The sequence below is a fragment of the Scyliorhinus torazame genome, chromosome 3 (genome assembly GCF_047496885.1).
Source record: "Scyliorhinus torazame isolate Kashiwa2021f chromosome 3, sScyTor2.1, whole genome shotgun sequence".
NCBI lineage: Eukaryota > Metazoa > Chordata > Chondrichthyes > Carcharhiniformes > Scyliorhinidae > Scyliorhinus > Scyliorhinus torazame.
In genome coordinates this window covers 8,905,383-8,930,883 of record NC_092709.1, presented here as the reverse complement: position 1 = coordinate 8,930,883, position 25,501 = coordinate 8,905,383, and the positions used below count along the sequence as shown (strand labels likewise).

General features: G+C 47.5%; 1 protein-coding gene across 1 annotated transcript in view; it reads right to left on the bottom strand.

Annotated features, from left to right (window-relative positions):
* dnajb14 (DnaJ heat shock protein family (Hsp40) member B14) overlaps positions 1 to 24,592 on the bottom strand; it is a 48,060-nt gene extending 23,468 nt beyond the window's left edge. Inside the window, exon 1 of the mRNA XM_072495270.1 lies at positions 24,277 to 24,592. Within this exon, the coding sequence (XP_072351371.1) occupies positions 24,277 to 24,409 (133 nt within the window). The 5' untranslated portion in view covers positions 24,410 to 24,592. The remainder of the gene's footprint in view (positions 1 to 24,276) is intronic.
* Positions 24,593 to 25,501: the final 909 nt, after the last annotated feature.

Genomic DNA, 25,501 nt, shown 5'->3' with positions numbered 1-25,501 from the left:
TTACCATTTACTGTGTAATTCCTACATGCATTGGACCTTCCAAAGTACATTACCTCACACTTGTCCAGATTAAACTCCATCTGCCATTAAGGTGGTTAAGAAGGCATATGGGATACTTGCCTTTATTAGCCAAGGCATGGTATAAAAAAGCAGCGAGGTTATGATGGAGCTGTATAAAACACTGGTTAAGATCACAGATGGAGCACTGTGTGCAGTTCTGGTCGCCACACTATAGGAAGGAAGTGATTGCACTGGAGAGGGTGCAGAGGTGATTCATCAGGATGTTGCCTGGGCTGGAGTGTTTAGCTGGCAAGAGAACATAGAACATAGAAAATACAGCACAGAACAGGCCCTTCGGCCCACGATGTTGTGCCGAACCTTTGTCCTAGATTAATCATAGATTATCATTGAATTTACAGTGCAGAAGGAGGCCATTCGGCCCCCCGAGTCTGCACCAGCTCTTGGAAAGAGCACCCTACCCAAACTCAACACCTCCACCCAACACCAAGGGCAATTTGGACATTAAGGGCAATTTATCATTGGCCAATTCACCTAACCCGCACATCTTTGGACTGTGGGAGGAAACCGGAGCACCCGGAGGAAACCCACGCAGACACGGGGAGGACGTGCAGACTCCGCACAGACAATGACCCAAGCCGGAATCGAACCTGGGACCATGGATCTGTGAAGCAATTGTGCTATCCACAATGCTACCGTGCTGCCCTTAAGAACAAATAAATCTACACTATATCATTTTCCCGTAATCCATGTACCTATCCAACAGCTGCTTGAAGGTCCCTAATGTTTCCGACTCAACTACTTCCACAGGCAGTGCATTCCATGCCCCCACTACTCTCTGGGTAAAGAACCTACCTCTGATATCCCTCCTATATCTTCCACCTTTCACCTTAAATTTATGTCCCCTTGTAATGGTGTGTTCCACCTGGGGAAAAAGTCTCTGACTGTCTACTCTATCTATTCCCCTGATCATCTTATAAACCTCTATCAAGTCGCCCCTCATCCTTCTCCGCTCTAATGAGAAAAGGCCTAGCACCCTCAACCTTTCCTCGTAAGACCTACTCTCCATTCCAGGCAACATCCTGGTAAATCTTCTTTGCACCTTTTCCAGAGCTTCCACATCCTTCCTAAAATGAGGCGACCAGAACTGTACACAGTACTCCAAATGTGGCCTTACCAAAGTTTTGTACAGCTGCATCATCACCTCACGGCTCTTAAATTCAATCCCTCTGTTAATGAACGCGAGCACACCATAGGCCTTCTTCACAGCTCTATCCACTTGAGTGGCAACTTTCAAAGATGTATGAACATAGACCCCAAGGTCTCTCTGCTCCTCCACAATGCCAAGAACTCTACCGTTAACCCTGTATTCCGCATTCATATTTGTCCTTCCAAAATGGACAACCTCACACTTTTCAGGGTTAAACTCCATCTGCCACTTCTCAGCCCAGCTCTGCATCCTATCTATGTCTCTTTGCAGCCGACAACAGCCCTCCTTACTATCCACAACTCCACCAATCTTCGTATCGTCTGCAAATTTACTGACCCACCCTTCAACTCCCTCATCCAAGTCATTAATGAAAATCACAAACAGCAGAGGACCCAGAACTGATCCCTGCGGTACACCACTGGTAACTGGGATCCAGGCTGAATATTTGCCATCCACCACCACTCTCTGACTTCTATCGGTTAGCCAGTCCGTTATCCAACTGGCCAAATTTCCCACTATCCCATGCCTCCTTACTTTGTGCAGAAGCCTACCATGGGGAACTTTATCAAATGCCTTACTAAAATCCATGTACACTACATCCACTGCTTTACCTTCATCCACATGCTTGGTCACCTCCTCAAAGAATTCAATAAGATTTGTAAGGCAAGACCTACCCCTCACAAATCCGTGCTGACTATCCCTAATCAAGCAGTGTCTTTCCAGATGCTCAGAAATCCTATCCTTCAGTACCCTTTCCATTACTTTGCCTACCACCGAAGTAAGACTAACTGGCCTGTAATTCCCAGGGTTATCCCTAGTTCCTTTTTTGAACAGGGGCACGACATTCGCCACTCTCCAATCCCCTGGTACCACCCCTGTTGACAGTGAGGACGAAAAGATAATTGCCAACGGCTCTGCAATTTCATCTCTTGCTTCCCATAGAATCCTTGGATATATCCCGTCAGGCCCGGGGCTCTTGTCTATCCTCAAGTTTTTCAAAATGCCCAACACATCTTCCTTCCTAACAAGTATTTCCTCGAGCTTACCAATCTGTTTCACACTGTCCTCTCCAACAATATCGCCCCTCTCATTTGTAAATACAGAAGAAAAGTACTCATTCAAGACCTCTCCTATCTCTTCAGACTCAATACACAATCATATCAAGGACATGTAGCACCTGTTCCTTGAACAAGTTCCACATTTCACTTGTGTCCTTCCCTGCCAGCCTATGTTCCCAACTTATGCACTTCAATTCTTGTCTGACAACATCGTATTTACCCTTCCCTCAATTGTAAACCTTGCCCTGTTGCACGTACCTATCCCTCTCCATTACTAAAGTGAAAGTCACAGAATTGTGGTCACTATCTCCAAAATGCTCCCCCACTAACAAATCTATCACTTGCCCTGGTTCATTACCCAGTACTAAATCTAATATTGCCCCTCCTCTGGTTGGACAATCTACATACTGTGTTAGAAAAGCTTCCTGGACACACTGCACAAACACCACCCCATCCAAACTATTTGATCTAAAGAGTTTCCACTCAATATTTGGGAAGTTAAAGTCGCCCATGACTACTACCCTATGACTTCTGCACCTTTCCAAAATCTGTTTCCCAATCTGTTCCTCCACATCTCTGCTACTATTGGGGGGCCTATAGAAAACTCCTAACAAGGTGACTGCTCCTTTCCTATTTCTGACTTCAACCCATACTACCTCAATAGGGTGATACTCCTCGAACTGCCTTTCTGCAGCGGTTATACGATCTCTAATTAATAATGCTACCCCCCCACCTCTTTTACCACCCTCCCTAATCTTATTGAAACATCTATACCCAGGGACCTCCAACAACCATTTCTGCCCCTCTTCTATCCAAGTTTCCGTGATGGCCACCACATCGTAGTCCCAAGTACCGATCCATGCCTTAAGTTCACCCACCTTATTCCTGATGCTTCTTGCGTTGAAGTATACACACTTCAACCCATCTCCGTGCCTGCAAATACTCTCCTTTGTCAGTGTTCCCTTCCCCACTGCCTCATTACATGTTTTGGCGTCCTGAATATCGGCTACCTTAGTTGCTGGACTACAAATCCGGTTCCCATTCCCCTGCCAAATTAGTTTAAACCCTCCCGAAGAGTACTAGCAAACCTCCCTCCCAGGATATTGGTGCCCCTCTGGTTCAGATGCAACCCGTCCTGCTTGTACAGGTCCCACCTTCCCCAGAATGCGCTCCAATTATCCAAATACCTGAAGCCCTCCCTCCTACACCATTCCTGCAGCCACGTGTTCAACTGCACTCTCTCCCTATTCCTAGCCTCGCTATCACGTGGCACCGGCAACAAACCAGAGATGACAACTCTGTCTGTCCTGGCTTTCAACTTCCAGCCTAACTCCCTAAACTTGTTTATTACCTCCACACCCCTTTTCCTACCTATGTCGTTGGTACCAATGTGCACCACGACTTCTGGCTGCTCCCCCTCCCCCTTAAGGATCCTGAAGACACGATCCGAGACATCCCTGGCCCTGGCACCCGGGAGGCAACATACCTTCCGGGAGTCTCGCTCGCGACCACAGAATCTCCTATCTATTCCCCTAACCATTGAATCTCCTACAACTATTGCTTTTTGCACATCTGTACATCTTTGGGTTATGGGGGTGAAACCCACGCAAACATGGGGAGAATGTGCAAACGCCACACGGACAGTGACCCAGAGCCGGGATCGAACCTGGGACCTCGGCGGCGTGAGGCATTAGTGCTAACCACTGTGCCACCGTGCTGCCCCCGTAGAATCCATTTCTGTCTTGGATTTGGATGCAGCCCGAGAGACTGGTTAGGCTGGAGTTATTCTCCTTAGAGCAGGGAAAGCCAACAGGGGGACCTACAAGGGGCAGGAGGTTGAGAGGGGATTTGAGGAAAAGCACCCAGAGGGTGGTGGGAATCTGAAACTCGCTGTCTGAAAAGGGTGGTAGAGGCAGGAACACTCACAACATTTAAGAAGCATTTGGGTGATTCTCCCCGTGTCTGCGTGGGTCTCACCTCCACAATCCAAAGATGTGCAGGGTGGGTGGATTGGCCACACTAAATTGCCCCTTAATTGGAACAAAAAAGAATTGGGCAATTTAAATTTAAAAACATAAACAAAAATAAAAAAGTAGTATTTAGGTGAGCACTTGAAATGCCATAGCCTGACGATGTGAAGCAACAATACTAACCACTGTGCTACCATGCCGCACTCGATGCCTTGATTTATAAAGCCCAGGAGGAACACTGTGACAATACTGCATTCCCTCAGTTCTGCACTAATCTGCCTGTCTGGATTTTGAACTCAGAACTCTGGAAAAGAGTTTGTCTTGAAGCCACACCCTTCTGACCCAGAGGCAGGAATGCTACCCGCTGAACCATTCAATCGTAGGATCCATTTTTAAAATAATTTAGTGCACCCAATTCATTTTTTCCAATTAAGGGGCAATTTACCTACCCTGCATATCTTTGGGTTATGGGGGTGAAACCCACGCAAACATGGGGAGAATGTGCAAACGCCACACGGACAGTGACCCAGAGCCGGGATCGAACCTGGGACCTCGGCGGCGTGAGGCATTAGTGCTAACCACTGTGCCACCGTGCTGCCCCCGTAGAATCCATTTCGGTCTTGGATTTGGATGCAGCCCGTCCACACCGGACACCCTTCCCCATCTGTCTTCAATGACCCAAGCAGAGATTGGTTATTCAGGAAGAACTTTTCCACCTGAAGCTAATTTTGACCTCCAGGATACTTGGCAAATTACGAAAGAAATGGTGAAACTGCTGGTCTGGACAAAACTCTTTACACTTCCTATGCAAACCGTGGTTACGAAAGTATATGCCAATTCCAAACTTTATAAATTGGGGGGGGGGGGGGGGGGCGGAGTACAGAAACAAGGAAGTCAGGTTAAACTTGTATAAAAAGCTTATTTACACTTGCTATGTGAATGTGACATACATTCATACACATGGAGCTGTTCGCTGCAAACAAAAGGAACATGTTCAAGTCTTGCACCTTTTGTGAATTACTCAGGAGCTTGGGGAGCCGAGAGTTCCCTTGCTTTTCCCAACCAATTGGTAAACTTTTTCTCCTGTTGTATAAATTGTGATTACTTGAAACTTGGTATTCTCGTGTTTGTCCTGGGAAGTGCGAGATGAAAAGCTTCAACAACATGTCTCTCTTTTCAGAAATATTCGAGCTCTGTACTACCAAGTCTCTGTTTGTACAAGATAATGACTAATAAATGCAAGGAGTAACTCAGGAGAAACGTCTTTAGCCAAAGAGTGGTGAGAGTGTGGAACCCGCTCCCATGGGCAGTGGTCGAGATGAATAGTGTAGAGACATTTAAGGTGAAGCTGGATAAACACATGAGGGGGAAGTGAATAGGAGAGTTGACAGAGTGAGATGAAGAGGGGTGGGGGTGGGAAGATACTCGTGTGGAATACAAACACCAGCACAGACCAGTCAGGCCAAATGGCCTGTTTCTGTGCTCTAGACACTTTGTAATATCTAAACAATAACACACATTTGCTGGGCTTCTACAAACATACCTACAAACCTTTAATCTATTCAGGCATCACAAGCAGTTCCTGAACACATTTAATACAGCGTTGACTTTGCAGATTTCCATTACAAATATGAACTGTCACATACTTGCTCTTGGAGCTGGGCTGAAAAGATACTTGGTTTAAACAAGTCCATTCTGGATAAATATCTTTTGGGCACTTTAACATAATGACAATCATAGATTATCATAGAATTTACAGTGCAGAAGGAGGCCATTCAGCCCATCGAGTCTGCACCGGCTCTTGGAAAGAGCACCCTACCCAAGGTCCACACCTCCACCCTGTCCCCACAACCCAGTAACCCCACCCAACACTAAGGGCAATTTTGGACACCAAGGCCAATTTATCATGGCCAATCCACCTAACCTGCACATCTCTGGACTGTGGGAGGAAACCGGAGCACCCGGAGGAAACCCCACGCAGACACGGGCAGAACGTGCAGACTCCGCACAGACAGTGACCCAAGCCGGAATCGAACCTGGGACCCTGGAGCTGTGAAGCAATTGTGCTATCCACAGTGCTACCGTGCTGCCCTAGTACCCGAGAAGGAGGAAGATGATGTTGGGGAGGGATGTAAAGTTTTACTTTACTTTTGAACTAAGGTGGACGACTATATTCGGTGAATAGTCGCAATGGGATTCAACGGGCCACAAGAGGAGAAGGTCATTCCTCCCTCGAACCGGTCCCGCCATTCAATTAGATCGTGCCTGAGCTGTCGCTTAACTCCATCTACCAACCTCGCGTTCCGTAAACCTTACCCAGTTGGAAAGAAAATTACATTTTTAACATTTTCAAATGACATGCACCAGTCTCAACATCTTTACAGGGGACAGAGTTCCAGGTTGCACCCTGTGTGTGGAAGCAGTGCTTCCTGAAGTCACCCTGAACAACCTAGGTCTAATTTTACGGTCCCGCCCTCTTATTCTGGATTCCGCCCCGCCCCCACTGGAGGAAATATCTAACCTTCCATCATCTTAAAGAGGCCTTAGTCCCTGAAATTTCTACACACGAGAGAATACAAGCAGAATCCATGCAGATGAATAATTTAACTGTTTCTAGATGAATGTGCGCGTTCAGTGGGTTCCAGCCACTTCATTTAAAGTGTCTCCATGGAGCTGGCTGTTTCCTCGTTCCCGACTTCCCTGCACGGAGCCAAATTATCAGGAAAGACGAGTGGGGGAAATCACTGAATTGTTGCGTCCCAGGCGGAGACCATTTGGCCCATCACGTGCGCGCCAGCTCCCCGAATGAGCGATGCACCTGGAGCCTTCTCCCCATAGCCCTGCACATTCTTCCTTCTCAGATAAGAATCCAATTCCCACTGAACGTTTGGAGATCTTCCTTTCACAATCTGACCCATTCTTGGTGTTTCCTAGTTCAATGGGCGATGGTAACGTTAAGAGTTCAGGAGTCTTTCCCCACCTGCCCCATTACTCCGTGACCAAGGTTATATTTTTGACGCTGCCTCTGATGCCGCCTCATGTCTGGCACAGGACGGGGTTGGCTGATGCTCTTCGTCAGAATTACTATTCCATGTCCGTCCGTCCCCCCGGACCTCACCTTCTTCAATGGTTCAGGGATCAGAGTTAAAAATACTTGCCTTTCTCCAGCAGAAGTAAAGATCTTGCACTTGGACATAGAATTTACAGTGCAGAAGGAGGCCATTCGGCCCCTCGAGTCAGGGCCGGAAAGACCATCCCACCCAAGCCCACACCTCCACCCTATCCCCACAAACCCCACCCAACCTTTTTGAACACTATGCGCAATCCTGGGCAGACGTGCACATCTTTGGACTGTGGGAGGAAAACCGGAGCACACACGGGGAGAAGGTGCAGATTCCGCACAGACAGTGACCCAAGCCAGGAATCGAACCTGGGACCCTGGAGCTGTGAAGCAGCTGCGCTAACCACTGTGCTACCGGGCTGCCCATTTCCTCAGGACACCTCAATAATCTTTACAGTCAATTTGGGCACATAAAAGCTGCAGCAAACAGCGATGCGGTCATAACCAAATAATCTGCTCTTTTGGTGGGTGGAGATTCCGCTGGAGCACAAACACCAGTCGAGGCAAAGGGTCTGTTTCCGTGCTCTCGACACTACCTTAAACCAAAATTGGCTGGGTTTCTGCTCATCTACCTACAAGCCTTGGATCTGTTTGGGCATCTGAACACATTTAATACAGCTTTGCCTTTTCAGATTTCCACTGGATGGTCGCACCACTGTGTCCTTGGAGCTGGGAGAAAAGGCTCGCTCTCGATAAACAACTTTTAAGATGGATAAATATCGGCCAGGATAAATGTTGGGGCATTCTCCCCTGCTCTTCTTCCGGATTTTACCAGGGGGTCTTTGATATCTGCTTGGGAGGAGGTGGGGTCTTGGTTTAGTGTCGCATCCAAAGTGGAGGGCATAGCACTCCCTCTGCGCGCACCAGGTGCATAAGCCTGGGTTATTAAGCTCAAGTCTCTCGAGTAGCCATTTGAACCCAAACCTTCTAATTCCAAGGAGAGTTGCACAGACGCCGAGGGAAACAAACATCATCTGTGTTGAGGGGATCCACTCAACACTGTCAGAAGAACAGCTCTGTTCTTGCAGCACGGTAGCATTGTGGATAGCACAATTGCTTCACAGCTCCAGGGTCCCAGGTTCGATTCCGGCTTGGGTCACTGTCTGTGCGGAGTCTGCACATCCTCCCCGTGTGTGCCTGGGTTTCCCCCGGGTGCTCCGGTTTCCTCCCACAGTCCAAAGATGTGCAGGTTAGGTGGATTGGCCATGATAAATTGCCCTTAGTGTCGGGTGGGGTTACTGGGTTATGGGGATAGGGTGGAGGTGTTGACCTTGGGTAGGGTGCTCTTTCCAAGAGCCGGTGCAGTCTCGATGGGCCGAATGGCCTCCTTCTGCACTGTAAATTCTATCTATGTAGCTCCATTGGCCAGGGTCTGGCACCTCCCCATGATGCTCATTCCCCTCCCAATAAACTCAGCTGTAAATGCTGGTGTCCTCTAATGCACAGGGGTCTTCACTGCCGTTAAAATAGACATTGAATCGACCACAACAATCTGGTTTCTTTCCAGTTAGGTAACACAGTCTCCCATTAATACTTAATGCTGACACTAATTCTCCAACAAGGACTAATCTTTTCCTTACGCAGAGGTTTCAATTATATTTTTAATCCTTGGACGAATAAGCCGCTTGTTTGGATTCCCCCTCCTCCTCTATTGTGGCTCTATTATTGCTCCACAGATACGAAGGCTTATATCAAACTTACGGCACACAAACAGACCAGTTAGCGAAATTGGTCCAGGCCTGTTTTTACACGTCTCACAAACCTCCTCCCATCTTAATCAGCATATTTTCTATTCCTTTCCCCCCCCCCCCCATGTTTAGCTTTCCCTTAAACATCTCGATACTATTCACCTCAACCACTCCCCCATGGGAGCAAGTCCCACATTCCCACCACTCTCTGGGTAAAGAGGTTTGTCCTGAATTCCCCATAGGATTTATAAATGACTCTTGACTTCTATTTCTCGTCTCTCCTCTTAAGTGGGAACATCCCAGCATCTACCCTATCAAACAATTTCATAATCTTAGAAATCTCTATCGGGTCTCCCTTTTTAAAAAAAAGAGAGATCCAGCATGTTCCATCTTTTCTGCGAGGTACAATATCTCTCAGTTCAGGCATTGTCCTTGCACATCTTTTTATCCCTTCATCAGTGGCTCTCGTCGTCTTTTTGTAATAGGTGGACCAGAACTGAGCACGGTATTCCATGTGTGGTCAAACCAAGGTGCTTTAAGGTAACATACTCGGTGCTGACAGACATGCGGTACAGATGAAAGCTTCAGATGACAATTGCTTTTATTGCCACGGACTCTAATCAAGGATCTGCTGCCTGTTTGCACTCAAAACTCCTGTTCGAGGTCAGGGTTTGAAAAGTCCATCTCAGTCGGGCCCCTGGGTCACCGCGAATCAAACTCGTGACAAGAGGTTTTGAGGTCAAGCTGCCTCAATGGTTCCCTCCTTCAATAATTTCCTCAGCTTCAAAACAATGTTGTTTTTGCACAATATCCCTCAGACATGGCCTTTCCTTTATACTTAATAATAATCTTTATTCGTGTCACAAGTAGGCTTACATTAACACTGCAATGAAGTTACTGTGAAAAGCCCCAAGTTGTCTCAGTCCGGCGCCTGTTCAGGTACACAGAGGGAGAATTCAGAATGTCCAATTCACCTAACAGCACGTCTTTCGGGACTTGTGGGAGGAAACCGGAGCACCCGGAGGAAATCCACGCAGACACGGGGAGAACGTGCAGACTCCGCACGGACAGCGACCGAAGTCGGGAATCGAACCTGGGACCCTGGCGCTGTGAATCAACAGTGCTAACCACTGTGCTACCCTGCTGCCCATTGCCTCAATCGCCTAGGAACAGGTTGGGAATTCTTGCAAGACTTCTTCAGATACGTGGATAGATTGGCCAAGCTGGGGCTGCTCTCCTTAGGGAAGTAAAAGGTTAAACTGAGATTTGTTCAAAATCGGGAAGCGGTCTAGATAACGGTTATAGGGAGAAGTTGTTCCCATTGGCGGTAGGGTTGAAAACTAGAGGCCCCCGATTTAAAATGATTGGCCAAAAAACCCAAAGGTGACAGGTGGGAAAACGCAGCGAATGCGTCGGATCTGGAATGCCTGAGAGTGCGATGGAGGCACATTCAATTGAACTTTCAAAAGGGAGCTGGATAACCAACGGAAAGGAAATTAACGGCAACATTACGGGGGTAGGTACGAGAGTGGGACTACCCGAGTCATTCTTGTGAGAGCCGTCATGACACAACGGCCAATGGTCTCCATCCGTGCTGTAATCGCTCTATGATTCAAGATGTCTTATGATATAAATCCCTATAAGCCAACCTCAATGACTGGACTCGACGTCAAAAAAAAAATATCATTATTTTAAAATGTATCCTCCCATAGCCCAGCTGAAGTGAGAGCGTTGCTTTAAGAAGACAGAACATAAAAACTAGGAGCAGGAGGGGGCCACTCAGCCCCTCGAGCCTGCTCCACCATTCAAGAAGATCATGGCTCATCGTTTTAAACTTCCTTCGGGCAGCAATACCAATTAAAGAGTCCATAATCATTTATCTTGATATGAAAATTGGTTTTCGCAATAATCACTTCCTCTGCATTTACAGATGTTGAATGAACTTTCTGTTGTCAACTCTGGCACCGTCGTAATGGTCACACCAACTCTCAGGCAACATTGTAATAGTCACACCAACTCTCAGGCAACATTGTAATAGTCACACCAACTCTCAGGCAACATTGTAATAGTCACACCAACTCTCAGGCACTGTCGTAATGGGCACACCAACTCTCAGGCACTGTCGTAATGGTCACACCAACTCTCAGGCAACATTGTAATAGTCACACCAACTCTCAGGCACTGTCGTAATGGTCACACCAACTCTCAGGCAACATTGTAATAGTCACACCAACTCTCAGGCACTGTCGTAATGGGCACACCAACTCTCAGGCAACATTGTAATAGTCACACCAACTCTCAGGCAACATTGTAATAGTCACACCAACTCTCAGGCACTGTCGTAATGGGCACACCAACTCTCAGGCAACATTGTAATAGTCACACCAACTCTCAGGCACTGTCGTAATGGTCACACCAACTCTCAGGCAACATTGTAATAGTCACACCAACTCTCAGGCACTGTCGTAATGGGCACACCAACTCTCAGGCAACATTGTAATAGTCACACCAACTCTCAGGCACTGTCGTAATGGTCACACCAACTCTCAGGCAACATTGTAATAGTCACACCAACTCTCAGGCACTGTCGTAATGGGCACACCAACTCTCAGGCACTGTCGTAATGGTCACACCAACTCTCAGGCAACATTGTAATAGTCACACCAACTCTCAGGCACTGTCGTAATGGGCACACCATACTTTAACACACAGCAGCAGTCAGTATTGGATTCGTTATTGTTATGGGCCAGGGTTTCGAGAACCCCAAAGTGTATCATGGAGTTCACCTGACCCACAACTTTTACTAGATTGTGGTATGGGGAGCACATGGCCCACTTTACAGGTGAGGTACAGCAGAAATGGAAAAGTATTTTTTAAAGCAAAACAATGTTTATTCTATGAACTCAAGTTAACCTTTTTAAAACATACAGTGAACATCTTAGTAACCATCAATTCAAATACATCCCCCAAAGAATACAACACTAAGTAATCCTTTAAGCTTTCCTTTTAACATCCATAAGACTTAAAAAAGAACTTTTAACAGAAGCACATCAAGGTTAAAGTCACTACTGTTATTAGTTTTAAATCACCAGGATCGATTTACAGTCTTTAGATTACAGAGAGAGACTCTAATACACCTTCTGGCTGTGACTGCAGCTATCCAGCTCTGAAAACTAAACTAAAACACCCTGCAGCAAACAGCCTGAAACAAAAGTAAAAAGCTGACAGACAGCCCAGCTCCACCCACTCTCTGACATCACTGCAGTAATAAACACCCATTTCTTAAAGGCACTCTCACATGACATTATTCAGTGAAAGGTGAATAAATACAAAGATTGCAAACACATCATGCTGCCTCACATCAGTGATCATCTTGCTGAACTCAAATTAAAGTAACCTCCTGTTGGAACGTATACCCCAGGAACTGCAGCGGTTCAAGAAGGCAGCACACGACCACCTTCTCAAGGGAAATTAGGGATGGACTACATAACACTGGCATGGCCAGAAACACCCACATTCCGTAAAAGGAAAACAAACCCACGGTCTGAGCAAAACAATAAATACAGTCAACAGCACAGAGCAGCCACACGACAGAAAGAACTTGCATTTCTATAGCACCTTTCACACGTCAGGATATCCTAAAGCGATTCATAACCAATGAACTACTTCTTTAAAAAAGTGTAGTCACTATTGTAATGTAGAAAGCTTGCCAGCCAATTGGCACACAGCAAGCTCCCATAAACAGCAATGCGATAATGGCTAGATAATCTAATTTATTAAGCGACACTGGTTTGAGTGATAAATATTGGCTTGGACACCAAGAGGGCAGTCAGAGGCCTTGGTTTAATGTCTCATCGGAAAGCTGGCACCTCCAACAGTGCAGCACGCCGCTGACACTGGTAGCATCAGTCTGGACAACGGGCTCAAGTCTCTGACATGACTCAACACAGAACAATACAGCACAGGAACAGGCCCTTCGGCCCTCCAAGCCTGTACCAACCTTGGCCGAAACCCTCAGCACCTCCTTGTGCCGTATCCCTCTATACCCACCCTATCCATGTGTTTGTCGAGATGCCTTTTGAACCCCATTAATGTATCTGCTTCCACAACCTCCCCTGGCAACGCGTTCCAGGCACTCCCCACCCTCTGCGTAAAAAACCTGCCTCGCACATCTCCTCTAAACTTTGCCCCACGGACCTTAAACCTATGCCCTCTGGTGACTGACCCCTCCACCCTGGGAAAGAGTGCCTGCCCATCCACTCTATCCATGCCCCTCATAATCTTGTAGACCTCTATCAGGTCGCCCCTCAACCTCCGTCTTTCTAATGAAAACAGTCCGAGTCTATACAGCCTCGCCGCATGGCTAACACCCTCCAGACCGGGCAACATCCTGGTAAACCTCCTCTGCACCCTCTCCAAAGCCTCCACATCCTTCTGGTAGTGTCAAGCTCGGGACCTTCTGACAGAGATGAGAATGGTCCCCACTCAGCCGTGGCACAACACCTTGCCAGTCCCCAGATTCAGCCCTCTCCCCAGCCAGCAGCAGTAGCTCTGATGGTAAGTCCACACTTGCAATAGTTATTTTAATAACACAGGTTTGAAATATATTTCATGGACTAATCCAATGCTAGATTACACAGGAGTTTAAAATTATGTACAGGATAAAACTTGCACGGAAAGCTAAATGAGCATGACAAACACACAACTCTGCTCAAGACGACAAATATCAAAGTCAAATGTAATAATTGTTTGTGAGAAACCTCTTATTCACAGGCCTGTTACAAACACAATTTAAGTGACAAGATTTCAGTGAAAAAATTATTTATTTGAAAATTCCAACAGTTACTTGGGAATGTTCACTATCCATTCAGACATACTCGGTATTAGTTTTAGAATTAAGTTTTAAAAGATTAGTATGGTTATAAGAGATGTACAAAGAGGATCTGTGGGGGAGAGCTTGCTCTCCTACTTCGCTTATAACCATACTAACTTTTTAAAACTTAATTCTTAAACTAAAATTAACTCTTAACCATAACCATGCTCCCTATACTCTGACTGCCTCACCGACGTCGGTGTCCATGTATTAACTTTTTAAAAATAAATTTACAGTACCCAATTATTATTTTTTCCAATTAAGGGGCAATTTAGCGTGGCCAATCCACCTAGCCTGCACATCTTTGGGTTGTGGGGGTGAGACCCACGCAGACACGGGGAGAATGTGCAAACTCCACATGGACAGTGACCCGGGGCCGGGATCGAACCTGGGACCTCGGCGCCGAGAGGCAGCAGTGGTCTATGTATTTGCGTTGTGTATATATCGTATGTCCTACGTTTATCATATATGGAGCCATCTGCCTGGACTGTACGCAGAACAATACTATTCACTGTACCTCGGTACACGTGACAATAAATCCAAATCCAACATAATTCCTGGATGGTTGGCAGTGACACGTAAATAATGATAATCATGCAGCCATATCGAAAATAGAGGGGAGGGGGGGTTTCAAACTGGAAATGAACGAGATACTTTGGATTATTGAAAATGGGGAGATGCGCGCACGCATTGACAGCAGCGGAAAATGACAAAAGGACGAATAAAACCCCCAAATCACTCTTCAACAATTCGAGCGACAGCTCCGAGAGTCACCAAAGAAAACACAGTTGTGTGTGTGTGTGTGCGCGCGTGTGTCCCTGTGCAGCACAGGAGCTGCAACCCTAGGGATCACAGATGATGTTCTGAGTCATCCTCCCAATAATCAGCAACATCTCAAGGTGCCGATCAAAACAGCTCCGATTAACCTGCTAAAAACAACAACAAAACGTGCCTCACAGAATTCGACCAGGACAAAAGCAGCAAATGAGAAATACACACATTAAGAGTCCACCGCGGAAAGGTTACGGCACTTCAGATGCAGATCCAGGTACCTCTTGAATGGGTTTGACAGTTTCTGCCTCGACCGCCAACTTCGGCAGTGAATTCCAGATCCCATTACCCTCCAGTTAAAATGTTTTTCCTCATGTCCCCTTCTAATCCTTCTACCAATCACCTTAAATCCACGATGATTGATCCCTCAGCTAGGGGAAACAGGTCTTTGCTGTCTAGGCCTCTCAATTTTGTACAGCACAGAATCGGGCCATTCGGCCCAGCTGGTCTGCGCTCCACATGAATCTCCCTTCCACAAATCTGTTTATCTAAACACATCCTTCCATCCCATTCTCTCTCATGTTCTTACCCAAACTTCCCGTTAAATGTAGCTAAGCTAGTAGGACGGCTGGATTTCCAGGGCAGTTTGGATATCCCTGCTCCCCAACAGGCAGAAGGGATGATGTGTCACATATTGATCAAAAGTATGTTGATCCATCTCGTTATTCCTGCTCCTTTTATCCAATTGTGGAATCACAGAGCACAAGGGGCCATTCGGGCCACTGGGCCTGTGCTGGCCCTTTGAAAGAGCTATCCTATTTGTCCCACTCCCCTTGCTCTCTCTCACTCCACCCCACACCCGACCAGAACCCTGTAACCTTCACCTTTCCAACTATTTATCCAGTTCCCTTTTTTAAAAAAAAAATGTTTTTATTCTCCATTTTCACATTTTCCTTCAAAACTTACACCCCACCCACAAAAAGTAAACGGTAACAAATACAAAATCAACCCCCTTAACAATACCAACGATCCCATCCTCCCACCACCCCAAACAACGGCCCACCTGTCAATATATACAGCCAATAAAACAAACCCTCCCACGGTGGCAACAAAAAACAAAGGAGAAAAAGAAAAAGGAGTCCGGGACCGCCCATGGTCACCATTGACCTATAGAGTCCACTCCCCCTCTCCCCCTACACTCAACACCATCCAACCTCTGAAAGAGTACCGTACATGATACCCAAGAGTTGTACACAACCCCCCCCCCGTCTCCAACTCCTCACGTCCACTGCCTCTTGTAAAACTCCTCCCCCCCCAACCTTGGTTCCTTCCCCCTAACTTTCCACCCCGGCTAGATCACTCGGATGCCAGGCTCCGATGGCCGCAGCCCCTCCCCCCACCTCACTCCCGTTCACTGGCCGGCTTGAACCGGCCAGCGTGGAGGCCCCCGCCCGGGTCCCTTTCCCCCTTGCCCGGCCCTAAGAAAGCCCAGAAATCCCTTTTTAGCACACAAACCCCACATATCCACCTACACCCCAAAGAGCCCTCATTTTGAGTGAAAGTCCCATCCCTTCCCTTGTCCAAATATAGACAACATTGGCTCCTTTAGCCCCTTCACCCGCACGCAGTGAAACAAAAAAGAAGCAAATACAGTCATGAGGTTACATCGGCACATGGCCATTTCTCAATTTGTCAGTTCTGCCACAGTCCTTCTGCCTTCGCAAACTCCTCCGCTGCTTCCGCCGTTCCAAAATAAAAGTCCCTGAGCTTGTAAGTCACCCTCAGCTTCGCTGGATATACAATGCCGCACTGCACCGTGTCAATGTACAGTGCCCTCTTCACCCGGTTGAAGGCAGCCCGCCTCCTCGCCAGCTCCACCGTAAAGTCCTGGTATACACGTATACCAGCTCCAGCCCACTGCACCACCCGCTTCTGCTTGGCCCAGCTCAGGACCTTCTCCTTCACACTGTACCTACGGAAGCACAGAGTCACTGCCCTTGGCGGCTCACTCGCCTTTGGTACAGGCCTCCATGACCGATGAGCCCGATCCAGTTCATATCGGGAGGGATCCTCCCCCTCCCCCAATAGCTTTGCCAGCATCGCGGCAAAATACTCAGTCGGCTTCGGTCCTTCAACTCCTTCGGGCAGCCCCACAATCCTCAAATTCTGTCGCCTGGATCTGTTTTCCAAGTCTTCCATTTTTCCTCGCAGATCCTTGTTAATGTCCATCACCTTCCGCATCTCTTTCCCCATCGAGGCAAGTTGATCACCGTGCTGCAATAACGTCTCCTCCACTTCCTTCAGCGCCTCCCCTTGCTCTCGCACCTCCGCCACTGCGCTCGCCACCGCCATCGCCGGGGGAACCGCCTCCTCCACCAGCACACTCAAAACCTCCCTCATCTCCTTCCTCACCGTCTCCATGCATTTTGTAAACTGCCTTTCGAATTCCGCAGCCATCACCTTAGTTATTTCTTCAGCCGTAAACAATGCGGCTTCCCCTGGTGCTCCAGCCTCCATTTTCCTTGGTGACCCCGCGGTGACCTTTCCACTCCCCGACGGACCTTCAGCTGTTTCCTTTACGGACGATTTTTTGCTTACCCTCGACATTTTTCTTCACTGTTTCTTCCTGCTTTTGCCGCCTCCGTGGAGCCTGGGACTGGGCTTAAAGCCCCGAAAATGCCGTTGCCGAACGGGAGCCCTCCATTGTGCGGCCGCCTCCCGCCCGCCGTCACCGGAAGTCGATCCAGTTCCCTTTTTGAAAGTTCCTCTTGAATCTGCTTCCACCGCCCTTTCAGGCAGCTCCTTCCAGATCAAAACAACCCAGGTTCGATCCCGGCCCCGGGTCACTGTCTGTGTGGAGTTTGCACATTCTCCCCGTGTCTGCGTGGGTCTCACCCCCACAACCCAAAGATGTGCAGGGTAGGTGGATTGGCCGCGCTAAATTGCCCCTTAATTGGCAAAAATGAATTGGGTACTCTAAATTTATAAAAAAGGACACCGGTGATTATTTTGAACATATCTAATGGATAAATAAACTGAATTGGACATTTTGTCTCATGTCTCAGTTACTGCGCAAGAACTTCACCGATGAATTACATAGAATTAACAGCACACAGACAGGCCGGTCAGTGTTAACGCTCCACATGAGCCTCCTTCGCACCTTGCCAGCTCATCTTTACGTTACTTTCATCCCGGTTTACCCAGGAATTCACTATTGGGTTTATTTACGACTGTCTTATGTTGATGACTCTTGGACTCACTCAACCAGTAGCAACGTCTTCTCTACGTCTACCTTATCGAACCCCGCCCCCATTCATTAAAAACATTTTTTAAAAAAAAATTAATTTAGAGTACCCAATTCATTTTTGCCAATTAAGGGGCAATTTAGCGTGGCCAATCCACCTACTCTGCACATCTTTGGGTTGTGGGGGCGAAACCCACGCAAACACGGGGAGAATGCGCAAACTCCACACGGACAGTGACCCGGGGCCGGGATTCGAACCCGGGTCCTCAGTGCTGTAGGCAGCAGTGCTAACCCACTGCACCACCCTGCTGCCCCACCCGCCCCCATTCAGGCCACGCCTCGCCCTTCCCGTTTCTAGAGAAAACAACAGCAGCCTGATCAATATTTTCCAAGTAAAAAAAAGCTCAGTTGCCTGGGTAAAACCAGCAGGTAAATGTTGTGAAGAAATTCTAACCTCGCTCAGTTACGGACACAATGGGCTCTCCGCAAAAAGCAACACAGTGTGGATGCTGGAAATCTGACACGAGGAGAAAAAGAAGCTGGAAAAATCGGTCAGATTGGGCTGTACCTGTGGAGAGAGAACGCAGCCAGTTTCGGGCCGAAAGGTTTCTCTCCACAGGTTTTGCTGGCCTGGTGCAGGGGTAAAATTCTTATTACAGTCCCCTTTCTGTTGTTCGACTGCAAAGTTGTGAAACATTGATAATCCATCGATGTTGGTTAAAGATGACTATGACAGCCAGTCACAACCGAGAGACTGAACGATTAATTTATTTTGAGGACGAGTCTCGAACTGGGCGCAGTGTGTACATGGAGGCATGTTTAAATTATCAGCTGCCTTGTATTTAAACAGCCCCATCAATGAAGGACTATCCCAAAGTGCTTAAGAGGCAGAATTTAAAATAAAGTTGCCAAAGGAACAAACACTAGGTTAGTGGTCACTGGAGGGCATTAGAAAGATTAGTAAAGGGAGGGGAGGAGTCAAAACAGGCAATGACCCTACAAGAGAGGATCTAACCATCGCCCCTTGACATTCAATGGCATTACCATCGCTGAATCCCCACAATCAACATCCTGGGGGTTACCATTGATCAGAAACTGAACTGGACTAGCCATATTAATACTGTGGCTACCAGGGCAGGACAAAAGCTAGGAATCCTACAGCGAGTAACTCACCTCCTGACTCCACCCCCCCCCCACCCCCCCCCAAAAAAAAAGCCTGTCCACCATCTACAAGGCACAAGTCAGGAGTGTGATGGAATACTCTCCACTTGCCTGGATGAGCGCAGCTCCAACAACACTCAAGAAGCTCGACACCAACCAGGACAAAGCAGCCCCGCTTGATTGCTCTTCTTCCACATACATTCAAACCCCCCCACCACCAACGAAATGGCAGCCGTGTGCACCATCTACAAGATGTACTGCAGTAACTCACCAAGGTTCCTGAGACTGCACCTTCCAAACCCACGACCACTCCCATCGAGAAGGACAAGAGCAGCAGATACCTGGGAACTCCACCACCTGGAGGTTCCCCTCCAAGTCACTCACCACCCCGACTTGGAAATATCTCGCCGTTCCTTCACTGTCGCTGGGGCAACATCCTGGAACTCCTTCCCTAACAGCATAGTGGGTGTACCTACACCTGAAGGACCACAGCGGTTCAAGAAGGCAACTCACCACCACCTTCTGAAGGGCAATTAGGGATGGGTAATAAATGCTGGCCTAACCAGTGACGCCCACATCCCGTAAATTAATTTAACAATTAGGGTGAGAATCCCACTGCATGGACATGAACTGTCCGAAGGCCCAGGAAGAAAGAAGGATTTGCATTTTTATAGCACCTTTGGTGAACTCTGGTTGTCCCAAAGCGCTTGCAGCCCACGGAATAATTTTGAAACGCAGTCACTGATGTAATGTTGGAGATGCGGCAATCTGTGCTCAGCAAGCTCCCACAAACGGCAATGTGACAACGGAGGCATAGAGATATTGGTTGAAGGACAAATATTTCCTCAGGACAGCACGGGAGAACTCCCTTGTTCGTCTTTGAAATCACGCCATGGGATCTTTCTCGGCCATCCGAGGGGGCCTTCGTTCGCAAGACAGCACCATGGACTCTCTCATCACCGCACTGTGAGTGTCGGCCTGGATCCTCAAGTCTCTGTAGTCGGACATGAACTCACAGCCTGCCGACTCAAGAGGTAAGAATGCTCCCCGCTACATCACAGCTGACAAGCGTGACACAGCCACCCATAGCAGATAGAAAACATCAGAGAGTCAGTGGAACAGAGAATTTGAGGGGGAGAGTTGTAGACTCGAGATGGATAGGGGTGCGGTCAAACATTGACAAAGGAAAAAAAAATTAATTTGAGCTGCTGGAGTTAGCCGTGAGGAACTTGGAAGATCGTAAAGAAGCACCTGGTTTTTAAAAAAATACCTTTACGGAGTACTCAATTATTTTTCCAATTAAGGGGCAATTTAGTGTGGCCAATCCACCTAACCTGCACATCTTTGGATTGTGGGGATGAAACCCACGCAGACACGGGGAGAATGTGCAAACTCCACACGGACAGTGACCAGAATCAAACCTGGGTCCTCAGCGCAGTGAGGCGGCAGTGCTAACCACTGTGCAACCGTGCCACCCCAGAATCACCTTGTTTTAAAAAGAATGATTCTATTGTAGTCATGGTGCCACAATAATTCTGGAAGTTCCCACCACAACAATAATTGTCCTGAAGGGGAGCCTGATATGGGTCACTCCCTTATAAAGGAACATTTAATCACAAACAGGCCCGGACTACGAATATCCAGACGTTACATGGCCCCTACTCTGCCCCTCACCCTCCCCAGATCCCAAATCAACACGACAAATAGTCCTCAAATGCTGCCTTTTTGTATAATGACTAACTAAAGCACAGTTCTCAGTGTTTCGGTTACAGGACGGTATAACAACTGGCCCAACCTTGCCAGCTTCCCGGTTACCTTGGCTGATTCTTGCACTGTATTTAGAACAATGGTTGAGAAAGGTTTGGAAATTCTATCCCATTGACTGATATCAATCCTTCATTAAATCACTGGCCGTGGATTATCTTGCAGTCGTTCCATTTAATGTTCAAACAAAACTATACCAGGCGTGTAAAATGTCACTGTCAGATTGACTGCACAGAAACAGGCTACTTTGTCCCGCTGGCCTATGCTGGCGTACACGCTCCATACAAGCCTTCTCCCTCATCATCTAACCCCATCAACAAATAAAAGAACAAAGAATAATACAGCACAGGAACAGGCCCTTCGGCCCTCCAAGCCTGTACCGGTCAATATACCAACCGTGGCCAAAACCCTCAGCACTTCCTTGTGCCGTATCCCTCTATACCCATCCTATCCATGTGTTTGTCAAGATGCCTTTTGAACACCGTTAATGTATCTGCTTCCACAACCTCCCCTGGCAACGCGTTCCAGGCACTCACCACCCTCGGTGTAAAAATCCTGCCTCGCACATCTCCTCTGAACCTTGCCCCACGGACCTTAAACTTATGCCCCCTGGTGACTGGCCCCTCCACCCTGGGAAAGTGTGCCTGCCCATCCACTCCATCCATATCCTTATTCCTTTCTCCCCCATGTACAGCTTCTCCTTAACTAATTACTTAATTCTGAAAATGTTCGTATCACTCGGAATACAGCGTAGGACCTTACGTATTCCATAAATTGATCCGTCAAAATCTAATGAATCTTTCATACAATTTCTGAGATTCTCTGATGTGTAACAACCTGCATTTACATAGCGCCTTCAACAAATGTCCCACGGCGCTTTCGTGGAAACGTTAACAAAATTTGACACCTAGACATACAAGAAAAACAGGACAGGTGGCAACAGCTGGTCAAAGTGGTGGGCGACCTGCAGCCCAGGGGTCACATGCGGCCCATCTGGGTCGAGTGCAGCCCAGGAGGAGTGAGGGGTAGGAGGTGGTTAAGGAGGGAATTCCAGAACATCGGGCCTCAGCTAGCTGAAGGCATAGCCACCAACGAGGAGTTCATTGCTACTAAAGAGAGAGGGAATACGATTTTGCTGCCAGCAAGGACAAATAGACAAGTTGGTGTTTTTAAAAAAAAAAAATCAAAATACCACAGATCACGGGAGATCTGAAACCTAAACAGAAACTGCTGGAAAAAACTCAGCGGATCAGGCAGCATCTCCACAGGAACAGAGCTACAGTTTCGGGTCTGGGTGACTCTTCTTTGAGAATCTTCCAAAGGTGATTTTTAAAATACTCCTGAAGAAAAAAAAGTTTGAAAAAATTGTTGATTCAAATTCTAGCTGTGCGCGCGAGCTAATGAATGGAAAGGATGATTCCCTCCGCCCCCCTCCCAGAATCACATTCAAACATCATAGCCAACTGGTAGCCACCACTTAAATAAGATTGCCTCAGTGCCAGGAATCATGCCTTGAAGAATTGACGTGCTCAATGTATGCCCAATGAATCAAAGCAAGTTTGGTTTTCATATTTGCTGATACACAATAACTTTCAGAAGGTCACCTTCACATGAGCGGGATTTTTCTCTCTCACATCACAGGCTGACCACATAATGTTCAAAGGAGGAACTGGAATCCTTTATCCCGCACAAAACATCTTGTCCCACGCTTGCCCTTACTCACTTAACATACAAGGCTCATTTCAAGAGTGACAGTGTGCTTCTGAGGTTGCCACTTCTGTAAAAAGTCATGGCATCTCTGTGGAGGTGTATACATATTACTTTTTTTTAAAAAACTTATTGCTGAGTCCACGCTGATTACTGCAGTCACACACATTCGTCTGGTGACATCAGAGGTAGCGAAGTACCTTCTCACTAACTACAAGTATCTATGATGTGGAGATGCCGGTGGTTGGACTGGGGTGAGCATAGTAGGAAGTCTTACAACACAAGTTTGTTTCGAATCACTAGCTTTCGGAGCACTGCTCCTTCCTCAGGTGAATCACCTGAGGAAGGAGCAGTGCTCCGAAAGTTAGTGATTCGAAACAAACCTGCTGGACTTTAACCTGGTGTTGTAAGACTTCTTACTGTACAAGTATCTAGGTAGATGAGAGTTGAATTGGAGAGGTGAGTGCAGACGTGGTGGCCAGAGGAAACACACACACAATCATACCAGCACAGAAATTTAAAATCTTTTTAGGAGTTTTTTTAAAAAAATGCATGGGTCATGCTACCTGAAATGAATTGGTAAAGCAAGGTGGCGGCATAGGGGTAATGTCACTGGAATAACAATGCAGAGACCAACGGCATTGTTCTGGGGACCTGGGTTCCAATCTCTCAGCCAGTAGTCGAAAAGGGGGGCGGCTCAGTGATTAGCACCGCTGCCTCACGGCGCTGAGGACCGGGTTCAATTCCAGCCCCAGGGCACTCTAAATTGCTCCCCAATTCAAAAATAAATTGGATACTCTAAATTTTTTAAAAAGATAGCCCAAAAGTTTCACAATGACCACATAACCATTGCCAATTGTTGTAAAAACCCACGAGTTCCACATTCTCAAACAACCCAGATTAAGATGTCACGGTAGGATTGTGAGCATCCCATACTGGAGATTGATGATGGTGTGATACTGGCTGAAGAAGAACGGCAACATTAATATTGCAACGTTCAACAATGGGATTGAAAAGCTAGTCTCAGTAATGGTGACCAGGAAACTATGGATGATTGTCGTAAACACCCATTGGTTCACTAATGTCCTTTAGGGAAAGAAATCTGCTGTCCTTACCCGGCCTGGCCTACATATGACTCCAGACCCACAGTGACGTGGCTGACTCTTAACTGCTGCCTGAAATGGCAGAGCAAGCCACTCTGTTCAAGAGCAATTAGGGATGGGCAACAAATGCCAGCGATGCCATCTCATTAAAAACAAAATCCACCCGCAACCACCTAAACTGCAAAAATACCCAGAGCCAAAAATACACATTTAATGGGCCTAAAGTCGACAGAGAGGAGCAAGTTGCAATGGCTCTTTTGCATATCTTAAATCAGACAGACAGAGAGAGAGAGACAGAGAACAGGGAGAGGTGACGGTGCAAAGTGCAGCAAGCGCCGGGCCAGGGATTGATTGACAGCCGGGCCCGGGGATCCGGGATTGATCGACAGCTGAGCCCGGCCGGGCCCGGGGATCCGGGACTGATTGACAGCTGAGCCCGGCCGGGCCCGGGGATCCGGGACTGATTGACAGCTGAGCCCGGGGATTCAGTGTTGCAGCAGCCCCGGTTGCATTGCCAGCCGCGCCGCGTCGGCCTCTCTATTTGCTTTTACAGCAGATGTAAACCTTCTCCCTCTCCCTCAGGCTTACCTTTCGCCTCCACGGAAGGGTACAGCTTCTCCGCCTTGTGCAGGAACTTAAGCGCCTTGTCCGGCTGCCCCTCCTGCAGCGCTCTCCTGGCTATCTGCAAACACTTCTCCGCCTCGTCCCTGTTCCCTTCCATGATTTAACTTCCCCACCCTCCCCCTCGCCTCCTTCCTTGAGCCGGCCACTCCAGCAGGAAATGAGCAGATTCCACACCCGCAACATCAAGAGAGAAGAGTCAGCCCCGGTCAGGTCGATGCAAACCCCGGCGGGGCGCCTGCACCGTCCACTCAAATGTTTTTAATTTTTTTTTTGCAGCCCTGGTTTATTGCAAAAATGCAATAACAATTTACCGGTGGCGAAACATCGGTTAGGAATCGCTGATTCCTCGCTCTGACTTGCTGCACCAATGAGAAGCAGCTCCTCCAGATTTGCTTATAGACCCCGCCTTAATAACATCAACTTGCATTTAGATAGCGCCTTTCAGGCGGTGCACTAGCCCAAAGGTGTTTCATAGGAACATTTACAAAACAAGGTGCGACACCCAAGGCTGTTTTAGGGCAAATGACCAAAATCTTGATGGAAGATTGTTTTTATTAGAGAAGGGTTCAGAGATTTAGGGAGGGCATGTAAGAAGGGAGGGCATGTAAGAGTTTCGAATCTTTGCAACTGATGGTGGGGGTCATCAATGGTGGAGCACGCCAGAATTAGGAGCACAGGTATCTCAGGAGGGTGGTGGGACTGGACAATATTGCACAGATAGAAAGGGGAGAGGCCATGGAAGATTTTGACAATAAGGATGAGAATTGCAAAATCAAGGAATTGCTTAACCGAGAGCCACTGTAGTTCAGTGAGTACAGGTGATGGTGGCAGGATGTTGTGCTGGTAAGGAGACAGGCAGCAGATTTTTGCATGGCCTCAAGTTTACAGAGTGTAGAATTTGGGAGACCAGCCAGGAATGCATTGGAATAGTCAAGTCCAGAGGTAACATAGAAAATAGGAGCAAGAGGAGGCCCTTATGCCCTTCGAGCCTGCTCCGCCATTCATTATGATCATGGCTGATCATCCAACTCAATAGCCTAAATCTCGCTTTCCCCCCATTCCTGATGATCCCCTTCGCCCTAAGTGCGATATCCAACTGCTTCTTGAAAACATACAATGTTTTGGCCTCAACTGCTTCCTGTGCTAACAAATTGCATAGACCACTCTGGGTGAAGAAATTACTCCTCAT